Below are 18,063 nucleotides of genomic sequence, written 5' to 3' on the forward strand. Positions count from 1 at the left end.
ACACTGGGCCTTGCCACGTGGCTTATGCGCACCATCAGTCCTAAAAAATGTCACGAGTGCAGGAGGCTCAGGGTATGTACATCTGAGTTAGCTGTGAAAATAACAGTAACAATGTGAACTTGCCACACCCACCTCCACCCCAGAAATACGCACAGCACACCTCAGCAACCCAGCGCTCAGATTGCTTTCCTTACATCCTGTCTTGGGAACCTGGTCCCTTCAAGGTGACACTAAATGTTTCCAAATTTCCAGCTAGACCACAGCACGTGGTGCAGTTGGCAAATCCCACCAGGGGTTTTGGTTCAAGATCATTGTGTCTTTCCACAAACAAATGAGCACACCTAGGACTCCAGAGAATAATATCAGGTCCCCCTCTTGCCCCCTGCCACAGCCCATGAAACTGTCATCAGTAGGAGGTGATCCCAGAGCCTACCAGGAAACTAATATAAGATGCCACTGTTCTGGGAGGGTGGAGGAAAAAGGCAATGAAATCTACAGAAAAAAAATGTTTATTAAGTGCACCATTTATGGAGCAGCAGCTGGTAAAGCAGGCATTTCAGAATTGGCTGTGTCACTCACCAGACGCAGGGGACACTGGGCACCACACGAGTGTCCATGAAATCACATTATCAAGGAGTTCACACTGTGTGCTGAGGGGCATCTCATTGCAATTGAATACCAAAGGTACATGCTGAAAGCTGGGACCATCAGCCGGCAGCCTGCACTGACATCCTCCTGTGCTCTCTGAAGTGATGGCTCAGATTTGTCCCAAAAGGAGACACAGAGTTTTAAATGGAGACTCTTTTCTGGCAGGGCCTAAGTGACTCTCACAGTTTGCACACTGACTCTTCATGGTCAGAACAACGAAACATTCCAGAACATTCAGCTCCAGTTTAACACAACTTTCAACCCTGCACATGGATTGTAAACAGGCTGGAAAATGGAAGGGGCACTGGGGATGTCAGGTGTGGAATCTGAGGAAGAAGAACACAGGTCACAGGACTGGGAGTGGGTGTTTTGAACCCCTAGAGATCCTCAGCTTTCATTGGGGAGATAACAATTGAAAAAAATGATAAAAAAAAAATTTTTTCCTGTGCGATTAGGACAGTAAGGTGCCAATCCAATGTTGCTGGTGAAGTCAACTGTCACTTATGTCACAGATACGGGTGTCAGGACAAGACCCAAGGTACCAGCTAGAGCTTTCATGGAGACTGACAACAGCAGGTTTCTATGCCCTCTGGGGCTCTCCGGAACACTGTGTCCATGGTCAGAATATCTGAGTCACTCCTTCCCTTGACCCCTAGTGACACCTTTTGGCCCTAAGGATAGCAACTTCTCTGTGGATAGCAGGGAATCAGAGCACCTGCAAGACACAGATGCTAACAGGCTACTGCCATGCCTGCCATCACCCAGGCGAGCAGGATGGTCTAGGACATAGGCAGACACCCTAAAGCAGAATCGTGCTAGCTTCTCAAAGAGCTGGGACAAGCTGGTGTGACACTGTATGCATGAGGGTTAATGTCCCTGGGTCCAAAAATGACACTGCCTCCTATCTCCAGCTGGTGTCAACCAGCTTGCCCTAAGTTGTGGATGTTGAACATGGGCACTGTAGCACGTGGCTTCCTTCTTCCTAAACACTCAACTGCACTGTTTCATATTCATTTGTGCATGTGTGCGCATACAGGTACATGTATGGGTTTGGGCAAATACTGCAGCATAGCAGAAGAAAATGTGTTCAGAAGTATGGGAGGTGGGCAGTTAACAAAGTGGATCTACAGATTCTAGGCTTTTTGGAAGCGCCCTTGATATATTTCAGTAAGTCCAGAATTAAGTCTGGGTATTTCAAAGGGACTCCAGAGTGCACAGTGACCAGACACAGGCAGAAAGCCACTATTCAGTTGTGACCTATATTTAATGGTCAAAGGTATTTCTGAGACAGACTCATATCCTGTCCTCAAGACTGAGAGGACATTTGAGAGCATGCTTATCTGATAAACAAAACCTTTAAGACTCCTGGGGAAGTGCTGTTCTAAAGAAGACAGGCCACAATGGTGGAGCATCCCTCGGGCCTTCGGGCCTTCGGCAAAGCCAGATGGGGGTGCTCACTGCTTCCACAGGCCAGAACAGAGCCCGCCTCTGCTGCAGACACTCGGAGGTGGTGAGTCACATGGGAAACTGCACTCAAGGAAGATAGGTCAAGAAGTCCATCCATCATTGTGGTTTTCCCAGAACTCGGCTCTTGAACTTTTTTCACATTTTCAAGTGTATATAGTTTAATGGTTTTGTGCGTGCGTGTGCATGTGTGTGTGTGTGTGTGTGTGTGTGTGTGTGCATGCATGTATGCATAGGTGTGTGTGTCTGCTTGCATGTAAGTGTGTGTATGCTGTATAGCCATATATACGTGTAGAGACCAAAGGTCGACTTCTGGTGTTTTCTTCCATCACTCTCCACCTTATTTTTATTTACTGAGTTATTTGTCTTGAGATAGAGTCTCTTGCTGAACTTGAAGTTGCTTGAAGTCTGCTAGGCTGGCTGCCTTGCAAGTCTCTGACAGGATCATCTGTCACCCCCACCTCACCCCAGGGCTGAGGTTAAGGCTCACTGAGCCTGGTGTCTACATGGATGGGATGCTGGGTGCTGAAGTTGGGTCCTTACACTCACTCAGCACACATTTACTTCTCTGAGTGAGCCATCTCCTCAGCCGCTGGAGTTTGCTTTATTAATTTTAAATACGTTCTCAGAATTGTGCACCCATCACAAATTCCTAAGCATCTTAAGCACCCCAATCCCCATCTCCTTGGGAATTTTAGGATCACTTTATCAATTTCTGCAGAAGCCAGCTAGGAATTTGATGAGGATTACATCAAATCTGTCCAATAATATTACGTCTCTGATTCACAAGCACAAGGTGGCCCCATTTATCTAGTCTCCTTAACGTTCCCCAAGTGCCTATTTGCAGCCTTCAGGGCATGGGCTTGCTCTGTTTTCTCTGTTAGCCCTAGCCTTCCTTTACTCAGTCTGGGACTTTTATGGGTGGGCGCTCCTTACTTCACCTTCCCATTGGTCACCAGCAGTATAAGGAAATATAAACGATCTCTGTACATTGATCTGACACTAACCTTGCTTCTCATCTGTCAGCTCTGGGAAGAGATGGGGGGGGAGAGAGAGAGAGAGAGAGAGAGAGAGACTACTTGCATGTGTGTGAGCGCTCCTAGGATCACATATGCATGGATCAGTGTGTGTACAGACAGCTCTCCTCCCTCGTCTGTCCTGGGTGGCTCTCATTTCCTTTTCCTTCCCAAATGTTTGTCAAGCAACAACATCTTCAACCTTTCAGCCCTCGTTCTCATTCCTTCCAGAGCCAGGTGGCTTCACGGCTCAGTTTCCAGCTCCAAATGCTTTCTGGGATGTCCTAAGGATGCTAAGATCTGTCCACACAACTCAGGTCAGAAGGAAATTAGCACCACTCTGCGTCTGCAGCCTCATTTCCCACTCCTTGTCTCATCCCACTGGACTTCCTCAGGTAACTGGTCACCAATCCTAGGTGTGCCGTCTTTCACAAGATACCAGGATAAACAAGGGGTGGAGGGGACAGAAGTGAGGTGCAGGAGAATCTACCCACTGCCCAGGAACACTTGAGTCAGGGTAGTAGAAATAGGTGGGAGTCCAGGTGATCCTCTGATGGCTGAGTGACCCTGTCATCTCCCATGGAGACATTTCCCTACCCCAAGTCAGAATATGACACAGAATCTAACCAGCCCAAGGACAGGAGGGATGCAAACCAATCAATAGGCACCATATACAGCTCCATGCACAGCCACCAGAGGGGAAGATCGGCGGCTACACCACCCAGCGGCTGGCCTGGTGGGCCAGGCCTATGGCTCATGCCGAGGATGGTTGAGAACAGCTCCTCTGACTCGAGCTGCGACGACTCAGGACGAAGGTGGAGGAGTTGCTTTTCTTGCTAATGCTCGTCTCTCCAGGCCGGCTGCCCTTCAGGTACCGAGCAGAGCAGCAGAGGAAGCGCTGCACGAGTTCGTGGAAGAGATGGCCCGTGAAGAGCATGTAGATCCATGGGTTGCAGCAGCTGTTGAGGCTGGCCAAGAGCATGGCAATGATGAAGGCAGAAGCTGTGGGGCGGGGCGGGAGGAAAAGAGAACAGGTGTCACTCTGGGGTCATCCCAGACCTTCCCGACTCGGCCCATGGTTGCCCCAGCAACAGTCATCCCAGGTACCACTGGCTGGATCACAAGACAAGGTGCCAGCCACACATGGTATGTCTTTGTCTCACATCCTTGTTCAGGGTTCACTCCCTGATCTTATCACAGCCCTAAAAGCTACCTTGCCCTTGCTCTTAACTCCAGCTTCCCCAGGCACGGAAGGCCTCTGTCCTTCTCAGGTACTGTATGCATCACGGCCACTTGCTCCTTCATCCTTCACTCAGCAAATGCTTGAGTGCCTGCTGCTTGGACAACAAAGAACACAAGGCTGGGGGTCTGGGGGGAGCACAGGAGATGTCAGTCTTCATTTGCATAGCCCAGCCAGTACCAATCACTATATCCAATGGCCATACCTGCCTCTGACACTTCAGTCCCTTCATCTTTACACGGAACAATAAGAATTTCCAACCTGCCTGAAAGCCAGCAAGGACCAAAGAGTGTCAGGTGCACAGGAGTGCCCAGTGAGAGGTAATGACTGTCAATACATGCCAGGCACCAACCAGGCTCTGTGGGCACCAGAAGGAAGAGACAAACTTACTTCTAGGTACTGTTAAGCAGGAGGAATAAAAGCAAAATCTAGGCTTCTTTCACTGGCCTTAAGACTGAAGACTGTTTCTGACAGGAGGTGATTCTTGATGGCTTCTCTACCAAGAATGTTGGTAGCTTCACCTACCCAGGAGGAAGATGACAGTGAGACTAAGAATCTGTGCCTGGCTGTCCCTCATAAAGGGAGATTCACCTCAGGGTCAAGCAAACCTGCTGGTTTTCTATCTTTCAACAAAAAGAAAAACTTTTGAAACTCACTCCAGAAGTCAAATCTCAACCCAGGGAGGAGATCTTCTCTCAGAGGCTGAGGTGGCAGGGTCTGGGTGCAGAGAACAGAGGTGTGCCAGTGAAGTCCCTGGCAGGCATGGAAGAGCAGAAGCTGGGACACCTGGGTGGTTCTCAAAGTGCCAACCCTAGGCAGGGCAGCTCCTGAGAACCTGGGTGAAATGCAAGCTGTAAGGCCCTGAAGATGCTTAGCAGTGGTGGAAAGGGCCCTTGGGGTTCTGAAAGGCATCCAAGTCTAAGAGCTATTGATACAGTTCATTGGTGTGCCAACTGGCACAGAAGCAAGCTACAATAGACTAAACAAACAAACAAACAAACAAATGAACCTCGATAGATGAGGTTGTTAGAAGTCCAAATAGGGACATCTCATCCCCAAAATGAACACAGTAACAAATAGAGAACAACAAGGAAGAAAAGCCACTATGATCGGATTCCTTATTTTTATTAGAGAGAATTTTCTATTTGTTTTTGGTTTGGCTGGGTAAAGAGAAGACGAATGCTGATGGGGTGCCTGAAGGTTAAAGTTGCCCACAAGACTAAAAATAGAATATGTTCAAGGTCATAAAAGAGGCAAAAATCAATAAAGACCAAACCCAGTGAAACAAACTGTCAGCCCCAGAGAAGATGGAGATGAAATAAGAGAGGAAATCTCAGAGCCAGACCCACAGGCACCAGTCTATACCCGGCTGTCCCGCTGTGTACAATTACAAAGTACAGGCTGAGCACGCCCAGTGAGAAAACTCAGCATTCCAAGTGCTCCCGAGTTAGAAAGTTTCTGTATGCTGACATGGTTATCCAACTAGAAAGTGGCACACCAGACCTCATGTGCTATGTCAGTCAAAACCCACCCGCTCCAAAAAACCCAAGTAAAATTCCCTCTGGACTGCGTGTACATGCAAGGTGTCCCTGAAGCGTGTGGGAATTCCGTGGTTAGACTCGGGTCCACCCCCAAGACAGATTATTACATTCATGCAAATATTCCAAAATCCAGAGAAACATCTCTAGTTCTGGACATTTGGGGTATGGATCCTCTTCCTGCATAACCTTGTGGTTCACCTAGATGACCGACATCAGGGGTTTGCATTTAGAATGAGTGAAACATGGGGAAATTGTCAGCCCATGTCATGGTGCTGTTCCCAGAGGGGCATGGGACAATGCAGGCAGGCTGATGTCAGCATCGTCCCCTGTCCAAGCCCCTGTGCAAGGCTTCCCAGATGGTGCAGTTCCCAGAGTGGTCTGCACCCCAGTTCTCAGAGAAGGAAGGTGACCTCCTAGAGGACACAGGCTGCCCCTTCCCATCCAAAAGCAACAAGGCTGGTTCCTTTTGAAAATAGATTTTCATTCTCCTGGTCTGAGTAGGTTCCCATTAGCAAATCTCAGCCCCAAAGCCAAGGTCCATGCTGGCTGAGCAAGTACAGAGTGGGTCACAAAGAGAATATCCCTGTTCCTATGACAAATATAGTGTCCCTAGAGGCTCTGAGTGCTTAGCAAAGGACTTCAGGATTTCCAGTGGATCATTATCCTTCTCAAGGACAGGAGAGTCCCCAAAGCACAGACCCAGAGTCAGCAAACTACAGCTCATAGGCTAAAATCTGACTGCGCTCTATTTTTGTCAATAAAGTTTTATTAGAATGTTCATTCACGGGCTGTGAATGGCTGCTTTTGCACTTCCGGGGCAGAGTCGAACAGCTGTGAGCAAGACCTCGAACCCCACAAGCCTAAGTATTTGTCATCCTTAGAGAAAGTCAGGCAGTCTTTGATGGAGTGTCTGTAGGAGGGGCGGTGTTAAAGGGTAGAAGCGAGGGCGCTGGGGGGAGGAGCAAGTACACTTAGGGCAGCCCAGGCCGAAGCCACGCCCACACCTCAGTCAGCAGACTTGCTCCTTTGCTTCTAAGACACACAGATCTAGGCAAGGATCTGCGGCTCTCTATATTTTGGAGCTGTGTGTTCTCTGGGAAGTTACTCAACGTCTCTGTATCCATGATTTCTAAGCGCTCCTCACCGGAATGTTATGAGACTGACATGGCTGACAGGCAAGGGTGGTTCAGAATTCAAATTCCTTGACAGCGAGCATGGCCTCCTCATTGCCACCAACACTGCTGCATTGGCAGGGATGCACTTGCTTGGCAGGTTGCTTTTGTAATCCCCAATAGCATTACCCCCCCCACACACACACGGGGAAACAGGCAGGCTGAGCTTCTGGAAGCTTCACAGCCATGCGGCTATGTCTGTCACTGACTGCTTCCAGAGTGTAGCCAAGAAGGCCAGCAGACATGGAGACACTTGTGCTAGCTTTAAAAGGTCCACACCCTGAGGCCTGCACAGTGAAACTGCCGATCTCCTCCAGTTTGTCAGTGACTGGTAGGTTTAAGCACTTTGAGATGGAGACTTAGCTCCACCACAGAACAAATAACTCAAAAAGAATACAGAGACCCCTGGCTTGCGTTGTCTTTCTCTGTGCCCTGGCAATGTCTAACCTTGCACTGCAGATTTGGGGGGACCTACACTGACTTGCTTCAGCGAGGGCATAAGCCAACTCACCAGCTCTGAGCACATACAGTCACCCCCTCTGCCTTCTGTTTAACCAGCCTTGCAGGCTGCAGGTCCAAGGCTATATCATCCCTTGGTGCTCTCCCACGCTGAGATTCTGTCTGTGTTCATCTTCTTTCCCAACTCGTAGACTGGTTGGCTAATGCTTGCAGGAGCATCCAGCCTACAGCCCACAGGTTATATGCAGCCCAGGAAAGACATAATGCAAACCAATATAATGTTGTAAACTTACTTAAAGCATCACACTATACTTTTGAAGCTTGACTGTGCAGTCCTCAAGTAAGAACTCTGTCAAAGACAACACTGTGTCTCAGTGTCACACTTAATAAACATATGTATGTTCCCCAAACCTGAGGGTTATGGATTGGACATTCTTGAGATCTAAACATGTTGCCCGAGACAATCTTTTGTCTTTGTCCAGTGTTGCCCAGAGAAGCTAAATGGTTGGGCATATCTCCTTTCTAAGGGCATTAATTGGCCTAGTCTATGCCTTTAGGCAAGTGCAACAGGCTATGAGATGCTTTAGTCCCACCCCTTCAGGAAGAGGATGCTGCAGTCCCAGCCATTCAAGAAGAGGATGATGTGGTCCCATCTCTTCAAGTAGGGGAAGCTATAGTCTCAGCCCTTCAGACTCAGAGCTCACTCTCCAACTGCCAGCACAGGCTGCTCAACACTCACAGTGGAGGTCTCTTGTTGTCTCTCTGGACAGAAGAGTAGCCACCTCTTATGAATGCTCAATGAGGATGCTCAAAGGCCAGGAACCCAGCCTTCATCTGAATTCCTTGCAGAGACATCCCAGATTGCAAGATCTTTGTAAGCCTTGTGTCACATTTCCCAGAAGACAAGGCCACCATGGCATCAGGACAGAAATAGAGAGATAGAGAAGCCAGAGTGGAGGCATGCACAAAAGTTGCCTGGGAAGGGAGCCAAGACACCAAAAGAGACCTGAGCCCAGGAGAAACTACTCCAAGGAGGGATGCCTGGAATACAGGATTCTTCCTAAACACCCAGGTCTGAGTCCCCCCCCACCCCAGACCCCATTCCTCTCCAAGACATGTCTATCCTCTGAGTGTGGCTTTCCTCTTCTGGACATTGAGGCCACATAGGAAAGTGGGAAAATGGAGAGGATCTTAAAGACAGAGTGTAAGGACTTCCTGTCACTGTGGATAAAAGACAGGATCAACTATTGTCATTCATTTAAGTCCAAGGACAGGCTCCTGATTAGGAGTTAAATAAACTGCCCTTAATTCCTTTAGCACAAGAAAGAAAGAAAGAAAGAAAGAAAGAAAGAAAGAAAGAAAGAAAGAAAGAAAGAGAATCAAAGAAGAGGGAGTGATGGAGGGAGAAAGAGAGAAGAGAAGAGGAGAGGAGAGGAGAGGAGAGGAGAGGAGAGGAGAGGAGAGAAGAGAAGAGAAGAGAAGAGAAGAGAAGAGAAGAGAAGAGAAGAGAAGAGAAGAGAAGAGAAGAGAAGAGAAGAGAAGAGAAGAGTCCTGAGATCAGATGGATACACTAGAGAAACTCAAAAGAATCTACTTGGGAAAACGTACACTGCCATCACTGTAATTAGCCCAGCAGGGTGGGTTTCTGCAGCAGTGAGACCTCCATCCTTCAGGGGACTCACCAGAAGAGTCAGCTATAGAATCCTGTCTCCCGCTGTCCTGAAATAATAATCACACCCTCCCTATGGGTAGAGGTCTTGGGCAGATGCCCAAGGATATCCACCCAGCAAGGCTGGTCCCTGCCAGAAAGGGAAGATGAATGGGTGGGTATGCTGAGCCATCCACTTGCCACTTGCCAGTCATTTGCCCAGAAGCTGCCTGGGGGTGGGGGCATCAAACACCTATCCACACTCTGTATCCAATGAATTTATCCTCAGCAGATCTAAGCTGGCACTTGAGGACCCGTGTAGACTCATCAAGTTCCTGGGCACAGGGATTCACACATTGAGTGAAATGCTCTGCTCTGAACTGAGAGTGGCATCATCTGGGGGAGAGGCAGGAGAGGCTGGGATATGCGGACACCTGAAAATGGGAGCTCCCACTGCCAGGCAGGAGCATGGGCAAAAGAAACAACACAGTGCTAGCCAGAGCCAGGTGCTGGGGTGCCATGCACCTGATAGAGTGCCTCCCATGCGCATGAGCCATGGGGGGTGGGGAGCGGGGAAGAAGCAGAAGGCTGTGGGGGATAGCACCAAGCATTCCATCCCCACCAGACCAGTTTTACCCAAGCCCCTAGAATCCCCCCTTTTGTACTTCCGGACACTCACTGTAACCTGCATTGAGGGCCCAAATAGCCCAGAACAGCTGGCAGACAGCTGGCCACAGCCCCAAAGGCTGTGTTGTTCCTGAGGCAACCCAGGCATTCACACACAGTGCAAACAAAGGTGTACGGTTCCTCTCCTCTGAGTCATAGCCATTAGCCACCTCATAAGAGTCTTAGCCAAGAAGCCAGCCTCCTGGGCAAGACTTTCCCTAAAATATGTAAAACTGAGGGGAAGCTCCTGTTACAACAGGGACTTGTGCTGGGGTAGCAAGGGGGCTCTGACAAGCCTTTCAAACTGTTCCTTCTAAATGCATGTTTACAGAAAGATGGGGTTTCAAGATATGCCACAGGGATGCATCTTTGCAAAGACTGAACGTTTCCAACTACGATTGTTCTAGAACTCTCTGTGGTGTGCTAGCCCCATGCATTTCGGGGCTGGGGTGGAGAGCATCTCGGTTACTGAAGTTAAAACAGCCTTTGCTCAGGCTCTGGTCACATCTGGCTAACATGCGAGGCCATTGGGTCGGGCTGCAGGAGAAAAGCCATATCTTCCTCCATACTCCATATCATTAGTTCATATGGAAGCATGTGAGAGGACAGGGACAGACTCGGGTCACAGACTACATCCTCAAGCTCTTCTACTCAGAGTGTTTCTGCGGGCCAGAACACAGATGCTCTGTGGTTACCACTGAGCATCACGTGCACATTTGCCAAAGATGCAGGCGCTCGGGCTCCACCCCCCGAGGTCCTCAGTCAGATCATCCTTTTAACCAGGACCTCAGTGATTTGTGTGCAACTAAAATTCTTTCCAGCTCTCCCAGCTCATACGGCTAGAGAATGGAGAAAAAGACGAAAGTAACTGTCTGGTGCTTTCAACTCTTAATGCGTACCTGCTTCTTTGTACAGCAAGCTCCTACTCAGCCATCAGAAACCCTTTCAAACATTGATTCCTCTCTGAAACCCTCCTGGTCCCTCCACATCCCCCAGGGATACAGAATCAGCCACTGCCTGCCTCGGACGAACATTCACATTACATGGGAAATGAATACTTCTAGTGTGGAGTCAACCCATCATGTTCTCATTATTTTTTAATACTCCTGGGCTGGAGACTACGTCCCGTTTGATTCTGTGTCCCCGGCTGCAAGCAGAGACTGGAAAATAAGAAGAGGTCGATAAGGGACTGACCTGAATTGAAGCATGAAATTAGCAGACAGGAAGTCTTGATAAATCGGCCACCTCCTCCTCCACCACATCGGAAAGGCAAAAAGACAATCTCCCTGGTAGATGACAGGACATGGCCTGCTAACTGGGTGACTGGACTCAAATGCAGTTCCCTCTGGGAAAATTAGGTTCACACTCAGAGAGCGGGGTGGGTAGAGAGAGAACAAACCAGCTTGGGTGATTGTTCAGGTGTGAGGTGTGGCCAAGGGGGCAGAGGCCTGACACAGAAGCGCCATCTCCTGGCCAAGAACTGCCAGTGACTAGGACCCAGGAACACGCAGCCCAGTAAAACCGAGGACAGCTGGCCTCTTCTCCCCCTCATCAATGGTCTAGCTGGGACACTTCCAAATCCAGAGCTAGGCACTCCTAGCTTTCAGCACCCCAGGCCAGCTAGCTGCTACCCCTGCCCTAGCCAACCATACTACTGTTCTCAAAACCAGTCCTCCCACACAACCTGGCTCCCTAAGGCCTTGGCATTTGTTAAGAGTTGCTTCGTATTTTTCAAAAGCAGACACCGTTATTAGGCAGAAGAGACCACTCAGCTGGGAAAGCGCTTGCCTTGCAATCATGAGAACCTAGTTAGATCGACAGCACCCATGTTGAGAAGCCAGCACAGTGGTCCAGGCTCGCCCTCCCACTGTTGAGGAGACGGAAATGGAAACTGAGGCTTTCATGAGCCAAGTGGCCTGAGTCAGTGAGTTCCAGGCCAGTGAGAGGCAATGTCTCAAAAGCAAAGTGGAAGGCACCTGAGCCACTGGTAACATTGACCTTGGGTTTCCACATGCACACGTGTACAAGTGCATGAGAACCTAAACACACATGCATAACCATTCATATACATGCATCCACTCTCACATGAGCAGAGCTCACACACACATACACACACACAAAATACATGCAGGCACACTAATGCTCCCTGAATCCCACATGCACCAACATACACACAAACACACATGACATGCAAATGAACCAACACCCACACAAGTAAATATACAGTGCATTCACAACATTCACATGTACACACATGTGTATGCCCAAATGCAAATGAACCAACACCTACACAAGGAAACACACAATGTATACACACTCATGAACCCAACGAACATGAAAGCAAATGCATGCACAAAGGCAAACACAATTATACAACACCCATATGAACACACATGAACATACAACACATACAAACACACACCAAAATAAATATACATATGCAGAGGTTCACCCACAAGCCTACACCCACATAAATACACACACACACACACCCTTAGTCATGCACCCATACCCACACATAAACACATGGGCATACACAGACGTGTGCCAACACACACACATACATGAGGACACTCACATGTATAAAATGAACAATCACATAAATCACAGGTGATTTATTCCAAACTACCAAGAGTGGTGTGACCGAAAGTCATGCTTCTAGCCAAGGAAGCAATGGGAAGAGAAAGGAGAGAGATGGTGGGGGCGTGGTTAAGGCAGCAGAGACATGCAAGGCTTTAGGGGTTTGGAACCTGGAGTTCTGAGCAGCCTGTCGTAGGCAGGGGCATGATAGGGTGGGGCACACACAAGGAGGCTCAGAAAAACCCGGATGTCAGGATGATCAGACCAGAGAGGAAGTGTCTCCTCTGTTCCTGCGGGTCTTCAACAGGGCACACAAAGCAGCATTAGACAAGAGCCCGAATTCCTGATGCCAAGGTTCCCCTCAGAGGCAGGAGCAGAGCGAGGGACAATTCAGCCTGTCCCTCTCCTATGGGAGGTTACATGGGGTCTAAGGACTATGTCCGAGATAGGAAGTGTGGAGTCTGTCTCCTTCAGTTTCCTCCCGTTCCGGTTGAGCGTATCTACTTACTGAGTTTGATGAGAATTGGAGATAGTCCAGGCAAGCACAGGTGAGCATTTGTCTGCCTTCTCAAACTGATACCCAGAAAGGGGGTCTCCCTCCATCACGGCTGCTACCCCTCTTTCTCGGACAGGAATAGCCCTGATGCTACTGAGAGGCCCCAATCCTACAGATGGTAACAAGTCTCTGATGCGGACTTGCTCCTTCCTGTGTGTGAGGACCTGTCAGCAGAGCCTAAAGAAGTCTAGGAGCCTTACAGCCTAGCCACTGGGAGGTGCCTTTGGGTGCTCTCACCTTCTAACTTTCCAGAACAAAGTGGTGGGGTGAAAGCAAGCAGGCCCCAGCCCCAGCCCCAGCCCCAGCCCCAGCCCCAGCCCCAGCCCCAGCCCCAGCCCCAGCCCCAGCCCCAGCCCCAGCCCAGGCTCTGCAAAAAGTTTGTTGTGGCCCAGGCTGTAGGCTTGGCTCCCCAAATCTAAAACCTCTCGGGCTTCAGGCTAAGCCCCCAGATCCAAGGCCTCCTGCTACCTTTGGCCTCCTTTCTCCCAGCGCACTGGGACGCCGGTCCTATGGGGAAAGCTGTGCAGCAAGCCTCACTCACTAGTCCTCAACATTCATCAAACCTTTGTGAGTTGGAGAGCTAAAGTCACTTGCGGCAGAACCCAGGGAGACGGCTCCATAAGTGCTCACATCCTTCCTCCTCCAGGAGCCAAAGTAGTTGAAAACTGCTCATCTGATGGCAATGTTTAGCCTGCAGAATCAAGCTGGAGGGTGTTCCAGGGCCAAGAAGGAAAAACCTGCCCAGTGTCCCTGTGCCCACCCTCTCCATGGCTTTCTACTGGGATAGGTCACTGAGGAACAAGGCCCTCCAAGGTGTCCCCACCATAGGCACTGCAGGCACTACAGGGAACTTTCCTTATCCTAAGGGCTAGACACAGAGGATCAGGGACTGACAAAGGGGCCCTGACCCAGCATCTCAGAACCAGTTAGTACAGGAGACAGGGCTGGAGGTCAGGTCTAATGGTTGACAGGATTTCCAGTCATCTCTGAACATGTCTGTGAGGATGACATTTCCAGAGAGGCTTACACAGGGAAGAAAGACCCGACCTGAATATGGGTGCCACTGTCTGTAGGCTGCAGCCTAGACTGAACAAGGAGAACTCCAGCTGGGCAACAACACTCGCCTCTGTCTGCTTTCTGCCAATGGCCTCAATGTGACCAGCCGCCTGCTATCACCCCTTCCCACCATGACGGACTGTACCCTCAAACTGCAAGCCAAGAGAAACCCTTCTTCCTTAAGTGACCTTTGTCACAGAGACAGGACTAATACTAATACAGCGGGTATCCCTCAGACTTGCCCTAAGAAGCACCCATCTGGGGTCTGCCGCCATTGGTATTAGAGTCCCTCTACACCACAGGGGCTAGGACCCTTAAATCCTGCTGAGGACGCAGCTAGGCCTGGAGCTTTATTTAAAAATTCCCACTTTAGCCTTGTACCTCACACAGCTCTCCGGCTGTGGCTGGTCATTTCCTGGTTCAGGACGCCTCAGATTGAGCTGTCAACTCTGGCCAAATTTGCTATGCGACCCAGGAGAAATGATCTTTTTAAGGCCTTTGTAATGTGTGACCAGAGACCACACAATGGACAGAGTCCTCATAGCAATCTTTGCCTCATAGCCACTTACAGGCTATCAGTAAATACCGAGTGACAGGTGACCTGGCCACTGTGGAGCAAGGCAAGACGGCTCAGTGAATCCAGGCATCTGTGGTTTCCAGAAGGGAACAGAGGAGAGCAGTGAAACTCAGGTCCCCTGCACTGAGAACCTAGCTACCCCAGCGGAGGGATTTGCTGTTGGGAACAGCGGTGATTATATCCATAATACAATTTTGCACCGTCTAGGGTTAGAACAGACAAGTCCTTTCTGGCTGGTCTGTGAGGGAGACCAGGTCCTCCTACCCTTTTCCCCAGCTCTCTGGTTCCCCAGCCTCCTCCTCCTTCCTCAGCCCCCACTGGCTTCTAATGCATGCAGGCCACCATCCTATCCTACAACCTCGCTGGTCCTCCAGGGAGGATGGCTCTTTCTTCCTGCATCACAATCACACAGCCTCCCGATCAAAGCTGACCACTGTCCCCTTGGCTCCCTCCCTTGTCACCCCAGACCTATCTCTGTCCTCTAACCTACTCACCTCTCCTTTACTTCTGCCACACGAGACACTCTGGAATTGTCTTGACCTCTCCAGCGGTCCCTTAGAAGACCTATTCAGCTTTCACTGGACACCCAGTCAGCTTTCACGGGACCAACTGTTCTTTTCTTAGGTTGACCCTATCCAATCCGGACTTTCTGTGCTCAGGCTGACTTAAACTCATAAATTAAACTCAAAGTAGAGAAAGCCTGAGCCTGTGGTCAGGATGAAAACCCACTTCCATTCTGTCTCTCTGTAGGAAAGACAGTCGCCTGCCTCAGTTTCCCCCTCCTCAATAAGAATTTTCACACTGAAAGTTGCCCCAGGCCTGCACTGGAGTTCTTGCCTGCCTTCTGGCAAGAGTTTGCACTCTCGTGGGTATTTCTATGCTGTAGTCCTGGAGACACAGAGAAGTGACCTCCTCAAAGTCCAGAGACTGATGGACCTCGGGAGTGGAGTGCCACCAGAGACTGATGATGATGTGGAACCAGAAAGACCCTAGAACCCTGGGAGTCCAGAGATAGTGGAAGTAGGGCCTGGCCCTGCCACCCTCTTCCTCTCCACCCTCACTACCTTCTTTGGGCGCATTGACGTCCCAGACGCTCCACATCTGCACGAAGAAGAAAGGCGTCCAGCACACGATGAAGGCCAGAACAATGATGAAGGTCATCTTCACTGTGCGGATTTTGGCCTTGGAGATAAGCTTGACACTACTGACCCGTGCCAACGCCGCACGGCCAGCTCCACCGGCTGCGTCACTCCCCTCGGCAGCTGCCGCCGCGGCTGCCGTCTTGAGTCGCAGATTCTGCCAGATCTTGAAGCTGATGAGACCATAGCAGGCGGCCAGCACGATGACCGGTACAATGTAGACGGCGAGCGTGATCCACGTGACGTAGGCCTTGGGTCCCCAGGGCTGGATGAAGACCGCCCAGCAATCGAAGACGCCGTCCGCCACTTCGCGCAGCGAGAAAATGTGCACCTGCGGCACGCTGGCCACCAGGCAGCCGAGCCACGTCGCCAGCACCGCCAGGCGGTCGGTTCGGCGGCGCAGTGAGCGCAGCGGCTGGCAGATGGCCAGGCAGCGGTCGAGCGACATCAGCAACAGCAGGTAGGTGGAGGCGAACATGCCCACCACCTGCAAGTATTTGACCAGACGACACAGCAGGTCGGGCCCGTAGAAGCGGAAGGTGATGTCCCACAGCAGCTGCGGGAGAACCTGGAACACGGCCACCACCAGGTCGGCGATGCTCAGGTGCTTCATGAAAAAGAAGAGGCGCGAGTGCTTGTGGCGCGTCGTACGCAGCGCCAGCAGCACGCACGCGTTGCCACTCAGAGCCAGGAACAGTATGAGACACAGGACCGCCACCTCCACGCGCGCCAGGGCCTCGTTGCGTCGTGGCGGCCCGGCCGTGAGGTTACCCTCCGCCCCTGGTGGCACTCCACTCCCGAGGTCCAACTCGATACTCCAGTTGGCTGCGGGCGTGCCCTCCATGACCAACCGCGACCGCGACCGCGACCCTGAGGGAGCACCCGGCCTTGAGGCTCTTTAAAGTGTGGCACGTGGGGCGGGGCCCGGCGCTCAGTCCAGGTGTCTATGGGAGCACTCTGGCACTGACCTGCCTGTCCTCTCCCTGAAACAAACCAGGAGAACCGTGACAAGACCGTTGCGCTTCACTTAGGACCCGCGAGTGGGGCGTGTGTGTCCCCTCCCTGGGAATTTGAAGTTACCTGAGTCTCAGTGCACCAGCCCAGCCTTGGAGCTGCGCAGTGGTGGTGACTTCTCGGTGGTGACCGTAGGAATCCTAGTTTGAGGTACCTCCTTTGAGCTTCTGCAGATGCCCCTGCGCTTAGGTCCCAGGAAAGAGTCAGCCGCTCTGCCTGCAGAGAGGAAGCTTGCGATTAACCACTCTGCCCAAGAACAAGGACACACACCCCCAGCAGCCTCTCCCCACAGAGAACCCCCAAACCTACACCTCTCCTGTCAGGACACAGCACAGCCACGCCCTAAGGGATCCCCGAAGCCAGCCCCCGTAGTAAAAAGCTTTACTACGGGTACATCTTCCTGGGGTCCCCCCAAAAGCCCATCCTTCTTCACCTCCTGCTTCCAAGACTCAGCCCCAGCTCCCACAACTTCCCAACGCCGCTTGCTTCCGGAGGGACTCCCGCCTGCGAGCATAGTGCCCCCTCCTTACCTCCCACCCACCCCCACCCCCACCCCCACCCCCGCGCAACGCAAGGCTGCTATGCCAAAGACCCCAGAGGACGCCTTTCACAGAATCCCCAGCCCAGGAGCCCCGACAGTCAGGGGCTTTGCACCTTCGTCCAAGCTGTCACTTTTCAGTCTCTCTCGGTACACCCTGAGCACCTCCCGGAACCAGAGACGTGAAACGCGCCAGATCCTTCCCTCCGAACCTGAGGGTCCTACAGGTAGGTCCTAGGCATCCTGTCGCCACAGTGCGCAGGACCCAGCCACTTGAAGCGAGACTGCAGGTTAGCCCAAAGTTGCCTTGCCACCGGGGAAGTTGCACCACAGTGGATGGCCTCAGAGATGCATGGATTCTCCGCCCAGATTGGGAAAGCTGCTGGCGCCACCCTCCGTGCCACCAGGGGTAGAGATCTCGGCGTCTTTGCAAACTCCTACCTAGCCTGCGGCTTTGCTGGTGGCTGGATGCCTTAGGAAGGCAAGGGGAGAGCGCCAGCCAGGCTGTGAGCTGACCGAGTCAGCGCGCGGCGCTGTCTGAAGCTTTTCCACAACGGGAACCCTGAGCTGCGGCACCACATATGTCCGCTAGGGGGCAGAGCAAACCGGCCGCGGCGATCCCAGTGATCCGGGTCAGCTAACCCGGTAGTCGCTCAGATTTATTTCATAGTAGCTTAAAATTCCCAAACAACCCACCTAGCTCCTTCCTCTCTCGGTTTAGCTCTTGACGTTCTCAGAGATATAGGAAC

General features: G+C 51.2%; 1 protein-coding gene across 2 annotated transcripts; it reads right to left on the bottom strand.

The window, feature by feature from the left end:
- Positions 1-491: 491 nt before the first annotated feature.
- On the bottom strand, positions 492-17,844 carry Oxtr (oxytocin receptor). Of its 2 annotated transcripts, XM_006505723.2 has the most exons (4): positions 17,431-17,844; positions 16,843-16,992; positions 15,688-16,745; positions 494-4,130 (listed from the first exon to the last, which is right to left on the bottom strand). In XM_006505723.2, exons 3-4 carry the CDS (start codon positions 16,604-16,606, stop codon positions 3,883-3,885), a joined length of 1,167 nt encoding a protein of 388 aa, XP_006505786.1. In that variant the 5' UTR covers positions 16,607-16,745; positions 16,843-16,992; positions 17,431-17,844; the 3' UTR covers positions 494-3,882. The 2 variants fall into 2 exon arrangements, with proteins under 2 accessions (NP_001074616.1, XP_006505786.1); NM_001081147.2 differs by lacking the exons at positions 16,843-16,992; positions 17,431-17,844 and having other exon boundaries at positions 492-4,130; positions 15,688-16,634.
- Between the last annotated feature and the right edge of the window lie 219 nt (positions 17,845-18,063).

Source organism: Mus musculus, chromosome 6 (assembly GCF_000001635.26).
Source record: "Mus musculus strain C57BL/6J chromosome 6, GRCm38.p6 C57BL/6J".
NCBI classification, from domain to species: domain Eukaryota; kingdom Metazoa; phylum Chordata; class Mammalia; order Rodentia; family Muridae; genus Mus; species Mus musculus.